Source organism: Cupressus sempervirens, chromosome 8 (genome assembly GCF_028749045.1).
Source record: "Cupressus sempervirens isolate cs-2001-9-10 chromosome 8, ASM2874904v1, whole genome shotgun sequence".
In the NCBI taxonomy this organism is placed as follows: Eukaryota; Viridiplantae; Streptophyta; class Pinopsida; order Cupressales; family Cupressaceae; genus Cupressus; species Cupressus sempervirens.
Genome location: NC_143125.1, coordinates 426,146,701 through 426,164,061, shown reverse-complemented (window position 1 = coordinate 426,164,061; position 17,361 = coordinate 426,146,701). Strand labels below are relative to the sequence as shown.

Here is a 17,361-nt window from a genome sequence, read left to right as displayed (position 1 = left end):
CTAAGTGTGTTGGTTAATTTGCAGTGCTAATGGTACTGTGAGTTATAAATCACAGTCTCAAGATGAGGAGGCCCTAGTCAATGCGGCTGCTCATCTACACATGGTCCTTCTTGAGAAAACAGGAAATTTGCTCGGTACTATTTTCTCTTATGGACCCAGTTATTTTGTCCAAGAGTTAATTTTGTGGGCTTACATTATATATCTTAGCTACTGTGAATGTTATTTTATTTTCCTTATTTGGGACTTTGGGGAATCAGTATTATAAATACTAAAGCCCCCATAAGACCATATGGCTGAAATTTTATTAAGCAAATTTTTTTGCTGTGTTGTGTGTTCTTGATATCATTTTTTCTGAAATTTCACATGCCTTGCAGATATCAGTTTTAATGGTTTGATATTGCAATATGAGATTCTGGATATATTGGAGTTCACTTCTGATAGAAAGCGCATGTCAGTGATTGTTAGAGATTGCCTGAGTAGAAAGATAATGATTTTATCCAAAGGTGCAGATGAAGCAATCTTTCCCTGCATTTCAAGTGGTAAGATCAAGTGGATTGTAATCGATGTGTATTTAGCTGTAGTGTAGATCATTTTGAATGACTTGTATGTCAAACGAGTTTCTTTGAGGGAAGTCTTGTCCAAGGACTGATTTATCTGTGCATATTTAATTATTAGTGTTTAGAGTCATAGATTAATGCGATCAATTTCTTTGAAAAATATGTTATTTGTAAAGTCTTGAATTCTTTATAGTTCATCCACAAGTTTCTGAGTTTTTCTTGATTATTGTAAAGATTCTTAAAATCATGTATTTTCCTGTCCATGAGGATATACGCTCAGATAAATCAGATAAATTTCTCTCTTTTTCTATAGGTTCTAGAACACTCCCTCTTTATCTATTTCATCTTCTCAGCAGCATGTTCTTTTCTTTCATTTTTGCTCTTTAAATATTTTGCCTCATGATGGGTTATGAAGTATTATTTGAAACATTGCAAAGAAATTTTTGCACAGTATTTGTAAGAATTTGACTTAGGCCAAAATTCACCCAAGACCAAGGAACTCAAACACAAGCACACAGTAGACCAAAGAGAGAGTATGATTAGAATGACGATATATTCATTCAGCATGCCATATACAAGTACACTAGGAGTGCCTGTATATAAAGCCCTCAGGAGAGCTTTTAGAATGCATAGAAGTCAGCATCATGATAAGTCATACAACCAGACACGTCCACCAGATATGGGTTATCCTCCATCAAGCACGGAATTAAGTGCGATAATGTGAGGATAAGCCTATAATGGTGTATCACGCAAATTAATGGTGTAGACAACATGTGCTAAATTAGGAGTGCGGATAACTATGTTGTCAACATGACGACTCAGTGAATGATGCAAACTCCAGTGTTGTAGACACCATGTGCATGATTAGAGTTGCGTACTTCTGTGAGAGTACACAAACTCCTAAGTGTCTCACCTAAATAAATAATAAAATAATGCATTAACTTAAGTAAACTTAAGTGTAAATAGTGAATTACTTATTTACACCAACACCCCCCCTAAGTGCAACTTAGGGGAATGCCCTTAAGCTTACGAAAACTAGGATGCAATGCATGATGGGTCCCGGCTACTAGGCCATGTTAGGTACCCATGTACATAATAAGGATGCAATCTCTCATAAAGCGGAGAAAGAGGGAAAACCCTCCCCCAAAAAGAGATATGAATAGGGATGCATGGATGGATGGAGTAATCAAGACCCCCCCATTACGACATACATTCAGTATATACATAAGAGAATGATGAGAAGAGGAAGAGAGATAGGATAAGCCCCCCCCAAAGAAAAATACCTGCTAGTGACTACTTCGATGAAGAAGCTGATCCAAGACTGCAGAATGGTGTTCCTCCCCGTAGGAAGAAACAATGCCAAAGGTACAAATGAGACGCTTCTGCTGTGCGTGAAAAGAATCCCATGGATAAGTGATGTCTCTGAAACTTGCTCAACTGGCTGAAGAACTTGTCTCAAAGAATTGTCTGTCTCTGCAATTGATGAAGAACCCTGTTGCAACTGCTGATCATAAGTATCCACAATCACTTCAACTTGTGACGATTGATCATGTGCAGAATGAACAAGAGGGTTTGATGGAGCCCTCATAACAATTGTAGAAGGTGTTGCTGCATCAAGAAGAAGAGGCAGATCATCAATACTATCCCCCAAATTTGTCATTGATGCTAGATCTGGAAGACTTGATGTACCTTGCTGTGTTGGACCTATCACTGTGGCTATGTATGCATGTGGACTGCACTGATATAGTGACCTCTCGCTACAACTGTCGATAGAACTCCACGTTTTTGAATTTGTTGAAGCACTATCGCTGGTGTCACTATCAGTTTCCACACGGTTTGATGTGTGAAGAGGATTAGAGGACAAGCTTGGCGAACTTTCCTCAAAGTGTACGTTCTTCTCCACAAAGATCTGATGTGTCTCTGGATCTAGAAATCTGTATGCCTTCACACTGTCTTCATAACCAATGAAAGTACAGGGCCGAGGTGACTGTGCCTTGCAACCCCTGGAAGATATCTTTGCCCATGCAGGACAACCAAAGACTCTGAAGTGTGTCACAATAGGTTTTCTGTCGCACCATGCCTCAAAAGGAGTCTTACCATCTAAGGTTGGATGAGGAGATCAATTAAGAATGTGAGTGGCACTACTAATTGCTTCGACTTCTAATGATGAATCTAGAGACTTGGCTTGTATCATGCAACTTGTCATAGACTTAAGAGTTCGGATCCTCAAAGTTGCAACATCTGTCTTATGCGGACTGAATGCTGGTGGAATCTGAAGATCAATTCCCTCAAGTTGACAAAAGTCTTTAAGTCGTCAGTTCACATACATGCTTCCATTGTCCATTCTTAGAACTTTGATGGCTTTTCTGGATTTCTGTTCTACATGAGTCTTGAATGCTATAAACTTGTCCAACACTTCATTCTTGTTATGAAGAAAATAGACCCAAGTGTACCTTGAAAAGTCATCAACGAAGGTCGGTATGTAGCAACCTTGGCTGACTGCAAAAGGGCCTGCTAATACCATGTGAACCATCTGTAGAACACCTGGTGCTCTTGAAGACTTCCCTAACTTCCCCTCCGGATGCATATCCACTGAATCTGTTGAACATTCACTGTGGGAAAAGTTGATTGGAGGTAGACCTTTGACCATTCTGTATGTGTAAAGTTGCTGAAGATAGCGAAAGTCAAGATGACCATACTGCTGATGCCATAATTGCATGTTTGAATTTGATTGAGATAACAAGGCCTTTGAAGGAGACTTGGGCACAAAATGGGAGAAAGAGTACAACCTTTTGTTATGATTCACTTTCCCCACTGCAACCAAGGAGTCATCTTTAAGACTGTGCTCTTTTACTGAGTCTGGAAGGAATTCAACTCTGTGTCCATCTCTGAGGTGAGTGATTTGGTAGATTGATAGGAGATTTGAACTTAGGTTTGGAACATAGAGAACATCTTGAAACTCCCCATTTTCCATTTCCATGTTTCCTTTTCCTTCAACTTCCATTTTGCTATCATCTCCCATGGAGATGTGTGGTACCTTTGATTGCTTCATTGAAGAAAAATCCTTCTTTGAAGAACCCATATGATATGAGGCACCGGACTCAAATATCCATTTCTTTGAAGAATTTGAATTAGCCAAGAGTGCTTGCCCTTTTACCTTTGAATCTGAAGAAGACCCTTTATCCTTATAAGCATTAGGCAGTGGAACATTATGTTTCCTCATGATGTTGGTCAACTCATCAATCTTCTTAAGATAACACTCATATTCTTCATGACCCGATTTCTTACAATAAGCGCACTTTTTCTTCTCCTTATTGTTGTCCCCCTTCTTATTGGAATTTCAGGACTTGCCTTGTTGATTGGATTGTGGTGTTGTCTTTTCTGCATCCTCTGATTTGTTCTTCCATTTCTTCTTCTCACCCTTTCCTTGATTTGAAGACTGTCTAGCTGAATTTTGAGAACCCTCATTGTTGGCCACCAATGCTTTAGACTTAGGTGATTTGAGAATCCCCATTGATTTCAACTTCTTTTCTTCAGTATCCAACAGATCAACATGTTCATCAAAAGTGACTTTCTTATAGGCAAACCCTAATGTAGTCTTTGAGGTGTTAAAAGAAGATACAAATGTGAAATACTCTGATGGCAGCTTGTTATGTATGAGATAGATCAATCTGTCATCTTTTATAGAACTCCCACAATCAGTAAGCTTTGTCCTTAGTTCATTCACCTTAATGATGAAATCCTGTATTGAATCATATGACTTAGGATCTAAGGAGACAAGCTCATCTTCAATTTTGAAAACATCCTCTTCAAACACTTTACCATATAGGTTTTCGAGGGTATCCCAAGCTTCCTTGGATGTAGAACACTTCTTAATTTGATACATGATCTTATCATCAACCCCCAAATATATATCAGCTAGGGCTTTCCTATCTATTGCTACCCAAGTTGAAATATCACTTGCTAATACTTTATCACCTGTTGGTTTAGGAAGAGTACCATCTACATATTGTGAAACTCCATTATGCATTAAGTGATACCACATTTTGATGGACCATGTAGCATAGTTATGAGGAGCTAATTTAGCAAACTTAAAGTTGCGCATAATGCAAAAAATGAAAGAAAAGTGCAGAAAAGAGAGAACACAACACCAAGAACACCCCCCCCTTTTCACTAAATCAAGAAACCCTCCCAAAAGAGATGCTTTTGGCACTTTATCAGTAGTGCGATTACAATGGGCCACTTGCCAATTTTGGCTTTTGTGGACTTCTGATTTTGCTTGTTACAACCTCTTGAAAGATTACAAATTTGGAACTTTACAATGTGCTACAATTCTAAAGCAATACAATGCAAAGAAAGGCCTTATTGCTGAAAGTGCGACTTTTGTTCACACAACACTACAATTTGACTGCAGATTTGAATAGTAGATGAAAAATAACGCACTTTCAAAAAAACGGAACTTGTTTTCGACTCCAGATGTGCCCGTACAGAGCGTTTGAAGTTGCAAAATGCAAGATTATGTAGGTATAGTCGCCAAAAAATGCAAATTCTGACAAATCCGTGCACCAAAACCATAAAAAATTGCAGCACTGAAAAAGTTTAGGAAATTCTACCCAATTTCAAAAAAAATCGCACCTAATTTGGAGTCCGGATGTTCGAGTTATGGCCTCCTAAAGTTGAACTGCAAAATAATAAATCAATCTGGAGAGGGGTTGCACCAGCAAAAGATGGGGTTAAATTTGATGGTCATATGACCATCACATCAATTCAAATTTGGCCAGGAATGACGGTCAGACGATTGTCAAATTTAGGCTCATGAAAATGATGACATCAATGACTCCAAGCCGAGTGATGACATCAGGGATGACATCAGCCGTGCAGAATTGTATGGATTGTACGGAACTATACGGATCGACAGTGCAAGATGACGTGGCGCTGACTAGGACTGTACAATGGATGAGTTGGATGCTGATGCGGACTATACACGTGTCATGCGTGGCAATTGCGCTAACTGTGACAATTGTTGTCAGGTGATCACGTGTGAGCTGTCCAACGTGCTTGTTGGATGCGTGGCTCAACGAGAAAACGCCACGTGTACGTGGGTTGGGGTTTACGTGGGCCGAGAATGTCTCACTGCAGCGTCGGTATTCAATAGCGTCGCTGGAAACTTAAACTCGCGGGGGCCGGAGATTCTTTCAACTCTCCGGGTTTTGTAATACTTGTACCGGATTTTATTTTCTTATATCCCACATTTGTGGGGACAAGTGGTTATGTGCTGTTTATAAAGCGTAGCCCGCATTAACATAAACAAAAGGCCACTATTGGAAAAGGGGCTTGTTCGTCGGTGAAGCTTGCTGGGATTTATGTGGCCGGCTGTTGGTGGCTCAATTTGTAAGATTTAGACTATATGGCTCGCTGCTAGAAAATAATCCGCCGATAATAATACCCTGCAAAAATAATAGAATATATTCCGAAATTGCAGAACCGGGATTTGACATTCCGGCGCTGCAAAATTTTTTTTCTTCGCCTGAACGCCCAACTGAGCAAATAATTCAAAAATAAAATCCGAAAATAATAATTGCAGAGATAAATAAATGACATATCCGAAAATTAAATAATCAGATCAATTAAATGACCATACCCTAACAGCAAATCAGGGCCTCCAGGTTCCGATTTGCAAAAAAATCTTTGCCTCATAGTCGACTTTCACCCAGCATAGGCAAATTTATAGTTGATCTTCACCAAATCGACGCTTCGGATGCTATGGTGAGGTCAGATCTGGCTCTAGACGCTCCCAATTTTTGTGGATTCTTCGGATTCGGGTCGAGGTGTTGAAGCATGAACGGTCTCGAACGGCTGTTTAGAGAATCTCCCCAAGCTCTGATACCATGTAAGAATTTGACTTAGGCCAGAATTCACCCAAGACCAGGAAACTTAAACACAAGCACGCAATAGACCAAAGAGAGTATGATCAGAATGACGATATATTCATTCAATATGCCATATGCAAGTACATGAGGAGTGCATGTATATAAAGGCCTCAGGAGAGCTTCTAGAATGCATAAAAATTAGCATCATGATAAGTCATACAACCAGGCACATGTCCACCAGATATGGGTTATCCTCCATTAAACACGAAATTAAGTGCGATAATGTGAGGATAAGCATAGAATGGTGTATCACGCAAATCAGTGGTGTAGACAACATGTGCTAAATTAGGAGTGCGAATAATTGTGTTGTCAACATGACAACTCAGTGAATGATGCAAACTCCAGTGTTGTAGATACCATGCACATAATTAGGGTTGTGTATTCTGTGAAAGTACACAAACTCCTAAGTGTCTTACCTAAATAAATAACAAAATAATGCAAAATAACAAAATAATGCATTAACTTAAGTAAACTTAAGTGTAAATAGTGAATACTTATTTACACCAACAGTGTTTAATCCAGAAATCTATCAAACATATTAAAAAAGACTGGTCATTGAACATTCTCGCCCTCTTCCTGTTTTATCCAGCTAATGCTAATTTGTATTTTGTATGTGATGAACAACTAAGAATGATTGGTGACAACTCAAAATAAGGCAATGCATTTAAGTTAGTGATTGATGGAAGTTAGTTTTGAATCAGTAAGAAAAGGAAAATTTCTTTTGAAATAGGGAGGTATATTACAATATTGTAGAACACAGAAGAGTTGTGTGCACGGGAATTCACTAGGATCACGCAACTACAAAGCTTTAGAACTGAGAGTTTGACAGAAGTGTCCAGATGTATTGAGCTCTTTTAATATTTAATGCTTCTTTTTTCTAGCCCATAAAATGTCAGAGTGATATTGTTAGGACAAGTTAAATTTATATTTGAGGCAACATATTTCAATTGACAATTCTGGCCCTTCGTAACCTTCAAGAATTGATTAAATGTAAAAAGCCATGCTGCAGCTATGCTGGAAGTCTAAACTTGGTCCACTATGATTCTGAAAATTGCCATAAAAGGCTTCAGATATCATCCTGCATTTTATGACAACATGAACTTAGCCCCATTTCCATAGGTTCAGGATTGTGAAAGTTGGTTATCGTCCGTGACCTAAAAAGTTGATATATTTCATAGAAGGCTTTATACAGTTGACGATTGTCTTTAGTTCTGCATGCTGATTTTTCTACCGAATTAATTCATCATATGCTGGGAGAAAGGACTTACAGATGATGTTCTGTTTGTATCTGATCATTGAGAGAGAAGTTGCCAGAGATACTTTCTTCTACAAGTTTGGTATCCCCAAGATTTGTAGCTTGTTTTCTTGCTTTTGTGGTTGTGCATGATACAGTTTCTTCAATTATTGCAGTAACTGTCCAACTTAGAAAAACCTCATGTCATGCAATTCTGTTCAGAAGCCTGTGAATGCTCATCTACCTGTCCCACATTAACGCTTCTGCCCTTTGGGAATTAAGTTGCAGATATGAGCCAACTGATATGACTTTTATCATTTATGTTGCAGAAGGTTCAACAAAAGCTGAGTGAGTGGTGGATGCTGTCACACACATGGACATTACAGCTCATTGATGAACTTTTTTTGAGTGTTGAAAGATAGACCAGATGCTCACTTGAGGTCTGCTTTAACATTTTAGAGGCCCTTCATGAGTTATTTTGAGAGTGTGGTCTCTAAATGCCCCCAAAGTTTTCTGACATGAAATTTCTGCTCCAATTAAATGTTAGTGCTTTTTATTTTGCCGTTTTTAACTTTTGGCATCACTGCTTCTAAATAATTTGCTCTCATCTTTCTATTCTGAATGACAGCATTATATTGTTATATATGAATCCAAATAAGCTAGAACCGAATCTCTTGATTTTAGGCTTCTCCATTGTGCTCTGCCAATTTTATGATGCTTTTCCTCTCAACTAGGGAAAGTTCAGTAATAATACTTTATTTTCTACTCAGATTAAATGCTAGTGCTCTTGATTTTGCTGCTGTTAAATTTTGGCGTAGCTTCTATATAATGTGTTCTCATCTTTCTATTCTGAATTTTAGCAATATTGTTATATATGAATCCAATGGGTAGCTAGAGCTGAATCTCTTGATATTGGGCCTCTACATTGTGCTCTGCCAATTTTATGATGCTTTTCCTCTTTAACTACAGAAAGTTCAGTAATAATGATTTATTTCTTCCAATGGATAAACCTTAATTGTGAAGATGGTTCATAACCTTATAAAAACTGATGCAACCATTTTTAGATGAGATAATGCCTATGAGATATGGAAAGGAATCTATTTAGCAGTCAAACCAGTAGACGCATCTTCACCCCCTGAGATGTGTTCCAGAGTCTTTTCATGTACCCACAGTCTTAGATTTTGGTTGGAGATGTTACCTTGCCATTTCCCAGACTCCCACCAAGTTTCCAGGCATCTCCTGTTGAAAAAGGCACAAGGCATAAAAAGTAACAAACATTATTTTCCTTCTCCATTTTCTTTTGGAAGCACTGAAAATGTCCTAAAAGAGTGAAACACTCCACATAAGATTGCGACTAGGGTTGCATTTACATTTGCTTTCAATTTTTTTATTGTTGTTTAAAGTTTAAACCCACTACAGGCTTGCAATCATGGTGCTTTCACAAGGTTGACTTGCTTTCACTTCAGTGTATGTGATGGTATCTTTGACCAACATAATGGTGGAAGGTACTCAGCAGTTCAACGAGCTGCAATTACAACTCCTGAAAGCGGCAGATGATAACAACATTTGAGTATTAGTGCCTTGACCAATTGTTTTGGGCAATTCTACTCATCCTACAATGGTGGGTTTGGGTCAGGATAAATTTGATGAGTGGAATCGAGAAGTTGTGATGCTCATTGAATTGTCAGTCACAAATGATCATTTGCCTCAGGTACTATTACGTAGGACAACTACCAAAATTTTGGTATCATTTGAAGGACCTCCGTGAAATGTTCGACAAGAACCATGTGTCTTTATGAACAACATTCTTTTCTCGGTCATGATGGATGAGAGGATCTCTCTAGAAGCATCTCACAAAAATTCAAGGACATCCATGATTAGTTGGAGGTGATTGGTCAAAAGATGAAGGAAGAAGGCATGGCAGTCATTAATCTAAAAATTCTACCTAAGAGCACTTTATTGAGATGGCCTGAGCTAATGTTGACTTGAAGTTTCTAGATTGTTTCACCAAACTTTTGCAATAGGATTGTTGGAGATAGCAGTTTGGTAATGGTGCTAGCTTGTCCACAAACCTTCATGGCAAAATCTTGTACTAAGGACAAATGAAAAAATAAGTCCTCTCAATAGGAAGGCCCTGATCAATCCTAGGATGATTCCAGAAAGAAATTTTATTGTAATTATGGCCTTAAGTATAGTTACATGAAGAGAGAATATCGACAATGCTAGCCTTCTAAGAAAAATAGGGAGGGTCTTAATAGAAGGCCAAAGTTGTATAGCACACTAAGGATAATACATTTTATGCCTTTATGGCTTAAAGACTAGGAGATCATCTTACATCCTCTTCCTGGTACGTTGATTTAGGTGCTTTTGACACTCACTCCTCAGAGGGATTAGTTCACGGAGTATATGCCTTTCACTTATCTTGTGATCTTTGGAGGAGGGGAAGAGTATATTGTTGTTGGAAAGGGCAATGTGTAGATTTAATTTGGAAGGACAAATTTAATTGTCATCAATGTAAACTATGTTCTAGGCATGGAACTCAACCTTCTCTTAGTTGTTTAGATTATGGGACATTCGTTAGTTGGATGTGGCATTCAATTTCCACAAATGCAATTTTTCTAGTAGTGAGGACTATATGGACTTGTTGCTAAAGGTATCGAGGATCATTGTCTTTATAGACTTATTGACACTGGTGATTCTTAGTACCATGCCATGGTAGCCAAAAGTTCTTCCACAAGCAATTTGTGGCATCATTAGTATGGGCATTTGATAATATACTATGCCTCTCAACTAGTTTGGGAGGGTTTGGTTATTGTCTTACCTAAGATTCAGACTCAGAATCGTGGATCACTACGCTTGTTAGGTTGGAAGGAAGCACCAAACTCTATGTTTCGATGATGAGACTTAGTGGGTTTCTAAGGTATTACAATTAGTTTTTGCTAATGTTTGTGGATCAATGAACACTCCTTCAATTACTAGGTTTAGTTATTTTTTGTTATTTGTTGATGATTTCTAGTCAAATTTAGAGGTGTTTAGCATGATCTAGAGTTTTAAATCCTTGTAGAAAAAGAGTATGGCTAGAAAATAGGGGGAATTTTGTCCTTTTGATTTTTCCAACTTTTGTACACATCATGACATAAAACATCAACTTATCATACTTTACATGCCTCAACAGAATGATGTTATTGATCAGAGAAACCACAAAATCACTAAAATGGCCTGGTCTATGTTGGAAAGTATAAGTTTTCCTAAGAAATTTTGGGTAGAAATAGTCTACACTGCTGTCTATCTTTTGAACCAATCTCCCGCACAGGCCATTGAGATGAAGACTCTAGAAGAAGCTTGGTCTAACAAGAAACCCAAAATTTATCACTTTAAGTGTTTGGCTCTATAACTTATGTTTGAATTGTAGATGCTAGGTGCTCAAAGTTGGATTCTAAGAGCCAAAAGATCAAGTTCACAGGATACAATGGAACCTACAAAGCATATAGGTTGATTGATGTAGATACTGTTAATCTCTCATTCAATTGAGAAGTTATCTTTGATGAAGAATGATGACCTTTTCAGCTCTCTTTACTTGTTTTTAGTGCTAAGGATCAACCTCTGATGTTTAAGGATTTGGGTGTTTGTCTTCCTTTAGGTCTACTTGATGGGAGTATTTAGCAGACTCTGAAGTTGTGGAGTGTCCTATCTCCTAGGCATGTTAATTGCACCATTCGATTGTTCTCTAGATTATGTTGATCTACATCTTGGGGAACTGATTCCACCCATCCCAAGATCAAATGTTCGTACTTCTACTCTTTGGCCTTAATGGTGGGCCAAGACCATAGGTGATCTTCTTGATGATGAGCTCATTGAGGGTAGATCGGTTGGAAACAAGACATAGAAATAAAATACAACTTATTTTTCTCTTATGGCCAACATTTAGAGTGTTTATAAACTTCAAACTTATTCAAAGACTAAAGGTATACCTAAGTGGGAACATGCTATGGAAGCTCAACAATGTAGTCTTTTGAAAAACAACACTTGGAGTCATGTTTGGTCTTGCACCTGGGAAGAAGTCCATTGATTGCAATTGGGTGTATAATGTTAAGTGTAATGGTGATGGAACTTTTGATAAGTACAAGACTCAAATAGCTGCTAGAGAGTTCTCACTCACAGAAAGAGGGCATTGACTATGTGAAGACTTTTGCTTCCACAACCAAAATGAGTACCATAAGGCTTGTTCTCACCATTTAAGCTCAATTTGGATGAAAGTGTATCAAATAGATGTCAAGAGTTCACTTCTTAATGGTTGCAAGAAGAAGTCTATTTGATGCAAACACTTGGGAAGAAGCCCATTGTCTACAATTGGGTGTATAATGTTAAGTGTACTGGTGATGGAACTTTTGATAAGTACAAGGCTCAAATAGTTGCTAGAGAGTTCTCAATCATAGAAAGAGGGCATTGACTATGTGAAGACTTTTGCTCCCACAACCAAAATGAGTACCATTAGGCTTGTTTTCACCATTTAAGCTTAGTTTGGATGAAAGTGTATCAAATAGATGTCAAGAGTGCACTCCTCAATGGTTGCAAGAAGAAGTCTATATGATGCAACCACCTGGGAAGAAGCCCATTGGCTGCAATTGGGTGTATAATGTTAAGTGTATTGGTGATGGAACTTTTGATAAGTACAAGGCTCAAATGGTTGCTAGAGAGTTCTCACTCACATAAATAGGTCATTGGCTGTGTGAAGGCTTTTGCTCCCACAACCAAAATGAGTACCATTAGGCTTGTTCTCACTATTTAAGCTCAGTTTGGATAAAAGTGTATCAAATAGATGTCAAGGGTGCACTCTTCAATGGTTGCAAGAAGAAGTCTATATGATGCAACCTCTTGGTTTCAAGTTTTCTGGTAAAGAATATCAAGTATGCAGTTTGGTGAATGCACTCTATGGCCTAAAAGAAGCTTCTTTGGCTTGGTGCATGAAGATTGATAAGGACCCCGGTAATCAAGGTTTTCAGAAGAGTCCTGCCGATTCCAATTTGTATGTCAAAACCATTGGTGGTGATATTCTTCTACTTATCATCCATGTTGATGATTTGGTTATTATGGATTATTTGACACTCTTGATTGAGCATATCAAATAGAGTTTGTGCCAGTCCTTTGACATGACAGATTTAGTACTTTTGCATTAATGCTTAGGTGGTTGAGGTTTGGTAGGCAAGTGGCAGTATCTTTATCTTTCAATGTAATAGACACCCCCAAAATCTGCTTACAAGTATTCACAGCTATATGGTAATTTTATCAAACACTTAGCTTGCAGTCTCTAATTTCCCGTTATGTGCTACCACCTTTATGGCTCTAGAAGGTTTGTCTGTATTGTGTTGTGTTTGGCATGTAACATGAATATAGGAATTGAAAAGCATAAACATACATCGCAGAAATAGCCAACACACTATATTTATATTGATTTCCAAAATTAATAAACAAGTGCAAAACTGACTCATTGAATACTCCAACAATTAATTGGAACAAACATTGTTTACATCAAATAGTTGAGGGCTTGGCCATTGCATTGACCTGTTGCAAACAGTATGTAACTGCTACAGTGACATGGCTGCTACAGTAACTCAGATTTAGCTGGAAATGCACCCAATCTGCTTGATAATGAAGCTGATAGCAATGAATTCCAAAGGCCAAACCCCAAGGGAATGATGTCTAAAATGTCACGAGAGAGGATAGATGTCCTCCAATGCCAAAAACAGATCTGCAACTCACGCATTGATTTCTTCTCATATTCAACCTGTTGAATGAAGCCACTAACACTCCCTTTTATTCTTTCTCCAAGGGTCAATTCAACTCACATGAGAAATGTGGGATAAAAGATGTGCAAAATAAAACATATTAAAATAATTGCTTATGTCTCCCTTAGGCACCCCCTTTGATTTGCACACATTCCCATAAAATTTAATATTAAAGTAACACTTTAATATTTTACAACTAAACTAAATGTTACTTTAATAATACTTCAGGCATAAAAATATATTAGCTATCGGACTCCGAACAGCACGAGCGATAGCTCGTCAGAAAGCTCTCGCCAAGGAGTATCAAATCCAATCACCAAAACTAGCCTCCCCTGTGTCCTGCTGACTTACTAAAAATAGTAAGTATGCTTGAGACTGAGTAAATCAACTCCGTTTTGGCTCAAACTAGAGATGACTAGGCCAAAACACTCTAAGATCTCTTTAAACTTCGTTAGCCCTCAGGACCATGTAGAACTAGGCTAATGCACACACACTTAGTTGACTACTAAAGTGGAGACATTACATTCAATCAAAGTATGCTAGGAGTCTGCTAGACAAGTTTCGAATGCAAGGTTGTAACTTGCACCTACAACTATGGAGAAAGGATGAAGTTAGCCAAATCGTTTTCCCCTATGGTGGATGAATCCACATTCATGCAACTAGTGGGCATTCTCATCTATGTTAGTGGTACTAGAACTGACCTCAGTTATGCTGTGAGCTACATCTCTTGCTTTATGAAAGCTCCTAAAGTTGAACAGTGAGTTACAATGAAGCGTGTACTGAGATATGTTAAGGGTGCTTTTGATTTTGTAATTCTGTATGGCAGAAGCAAAGATCCTAGTCTCATTGGTTTGACAAATTTAGCTTGGGCAAGTTTTGTTAATGATAGGAAGACTATAGCTGGGCATGTGTTCAGTTTGTGCACTTTTGCAGTTACATGGACCAACAAGACATAATAGGCGGTAGCTCTTTCCTCAACCAAAGCAAAATATTGGAGAATTGTTGACAGTAGCCTGTGAGGCAATTTGGCTATGATTGATGCCTTGTGACATGCAAAATTCTCAATGAAGACCTTCACCCTTGTACTGTGATAATCGAGGGGTGCTCAAACTTGCCAAAAATCTAGTCTTCCATGAGTGGACTAAGCATGTGAGCTTCATTGTCACTTCATCCGCAAGCTTGTAGAAGGTGGATTGACACATTGTGGTATGTTCCAACTGAGGATTAGACTACAGACGTCCTCACTTAGTCTCTGAGCCTGGACAAGTTTTAAAATTAAAGGGGGGCAATGTGATGTTGTCCAGATTAACCATTAAAGTAGGGTATAAGAATGATATTTGCATATTTAATTATTTGGTGCTCAACAAAGTATTGTTAAATTGTTTAAATAGTTTCTAAATTTACTTAAATGAACTATTGTTTCTTTAGGAAACATTGTCAATGTAATTGCTATAAATGCACATATTCATTCTTTCAATAATAATGCAATTATCATTATGACAATATCTATAGGTTTGTAGGTTAATAAATAACCTTTGTTTTAATAATTAATAATTATTATGTAGAAGTTAGTAGCTATCTTCTCTGTTGTTGAAGTTGTTTGGCTGGTTAAAGAATGTAAAGATTTCTATAAGGCATGACAACATTGTAATTAAAATGCTTAAACAATACAAAATATTGAATATAATGTTGCTTTTATTGTGGTGTAGCATTTCAGTGCCATACTATTTTAATATGGAATCAAAGCAGGTGTGGGAACAGTGAGGTGATCTGTACAAGACCTGAGATATCTTGTTGGTGTGAATTCTTTGTTTGAGGAAGCTGGATCATATTATCTATTACTGGTTTCTGTATGCTTTCGTTTGACTGTTAATTTCTGCACCAAAGGAGGTTGACAGGGTTTTGTGTCTATTTAAGCAGTGTTCATTTTTACTCTTTTTAGAAGTTTTTGTTGGTGCACATAATTGTGTATTTTTATAACAATGCATACAATAATTATCTCTTTTAAAAATTTAGGAATTTTTTTTGAGCAATCAGACCTTTTGTTATGCTGAGAAAACAATCTTTAATGTGGTTGAGTTAGACTTTTTCTCATGCATTCTTTGATTCTAAGAATGCATTAACTCAACCAAACACAGAAGACATAGGTTCATTTCAGAACTTTGGAGTGCATGCGCACCATCTCACACTACTGTCCACAAGAATTTTGATCCCTAATTTAATGGAAGTAATTGTTCAATAATCATAGGCATAGGTATGATGGGAATTAATACATGCGATAGACTCTTTATGTTTAAGGTTTTTAAAACAAATGAAACTGTACACATTTCATAGGAGTCCAATAGCACAGGAGGCTCCAAAACGATTTAGACTGTATAGCTACGTGCAGGCAGATAACAGGCATATATACTGACCTAGTCCTATGAGCTAGCTGATTAGCATATATTATTTTCTTTTTATTTTGGCAAGTGTCTGCTGAGTCACCAGTCTCAGTCAAAATTGAGTCTGCCAAATTTTGCTGAGTCATGAGTTTTGATGGTATGATTAAAAGCATGTATTTTTGGGGAAATGTCTATTATTCATGCTTAAAAATTTTTCTATTCATTTTGGGCATCACACAGCATCTCCAAGCAAAACATGGGATGTTTCCTAATGCATTGTTGTCTTAGGACAGAAAAAATGTTAGGGACGTGCTGTATTTATAGCTTCATTACAATGTAATGGAGAAAACATTGTTGTCTTAGGACAGAAAAAATGTTAGGGACGTGCTGAATTCCCTCAGTATAACAGTCATTATGTATCTATAGCTTCATTACAATGTAGTGGAGAAAACTAGGGAGATAGCATGCAATATAGAAGGTGGCCATTGTATAATGGTTCTGCTCATAACAGTGTTTTCTCATAAGAATGTTTCTGATGACTACAACACCCTTTTTGAGGATGATAGAATGTTTTTGATGACTACAACACCGTTTTTGAGGATGATGATACACATTATTTCCTCACTATCCATTTGTTTAATTATGCATTCAACACATACTATTGAGTATATATAGAGAAACACGCATGTGCACGCACATGCGTACAGACACGCATGCACACACACACACACACAGATACACACCAGCATGCACCATCGCTCACACACACATTGAATATGTAAGTGCAAATTTAACTGCATCTCTCTGGATGATTAGAGAAAAAATAGTACATATGTAAACAATTGAATACATATATTTGTGATCATTAATCCCTGAAATTGAACACGTTGTTAAATTTGACATTTAAATTTGTTTTATAGAATTACCTAGCACATGAGAAAAAACTATAAACTTTCTATGCACAGTATGTGAATATTCTATGATATTTGTTACTTTGCATCCAATTTAGACTAGTTGTTGTTCATCCTGTGGTAACATAAGGGGTTATCCTTCTAATCATTTAAAAATATTTGCTTTTTGTAATTGTAAAAAGTGTTCATTCAAATATATTGACTGGCTACAAATTTTACAGAGCAGCAAGCCAGACCTATATTGGAAGCAGTGGAGCATTACTCACAATTGGGTTTAAGGACACTATGTCTGGCTTGGCGTGAGTTGAAGGAAGATGAATACAAGGATTGGTCGATTATTTACAAGGAAGCAAACAGTGCTCTGGTTGACAGAGAGGTATGCAAAATGTTCTTGCTCTATATATTTTTCTATCTTTGCATATACATATAAATTGTAAACAGAAACACCAATAGGAATGAGTACATGACTGGAAGATGGGGTAGGAGGAGAAAGGAGAAGGGGAGAGAGGTTGGGGTACGGAAGGAAGGACAACATTTTGAGAGGGATTCATTCCTAAGCTCC

General features: G+C 37.5%; 1 protein-coding gene across 4 annotated transcripts in view; it reads left to right on the top strand.

Annotated features, from left to right (window-relative positions):
* ALA2 (aminophospholipid ATPase 2) overlaps positions 1-17,361 on the top strand; it is a 274,747-nt gene that overhangs the window by 124,857 nt on the left and 132,529 nt on the right. For all 4 annotated transcript variants that reach the window (XM_089797980.1, XM_089797978.1, XM_089797979.1 and 1 more), the window contains exons 12-14: positions 25-134; positions 375-539; positions 17,021-17,175. In XM_089797980.1, the coding sequence (XP_089654106.1) occupies positions 25-134; positions 375-539; positions 17,021-17,175 (430 nt within the window). The remainder of the gene's footprint in view (positions 1-24; positions 135-374; positions 540-17,020; positions 17,176-17,361) is intronic.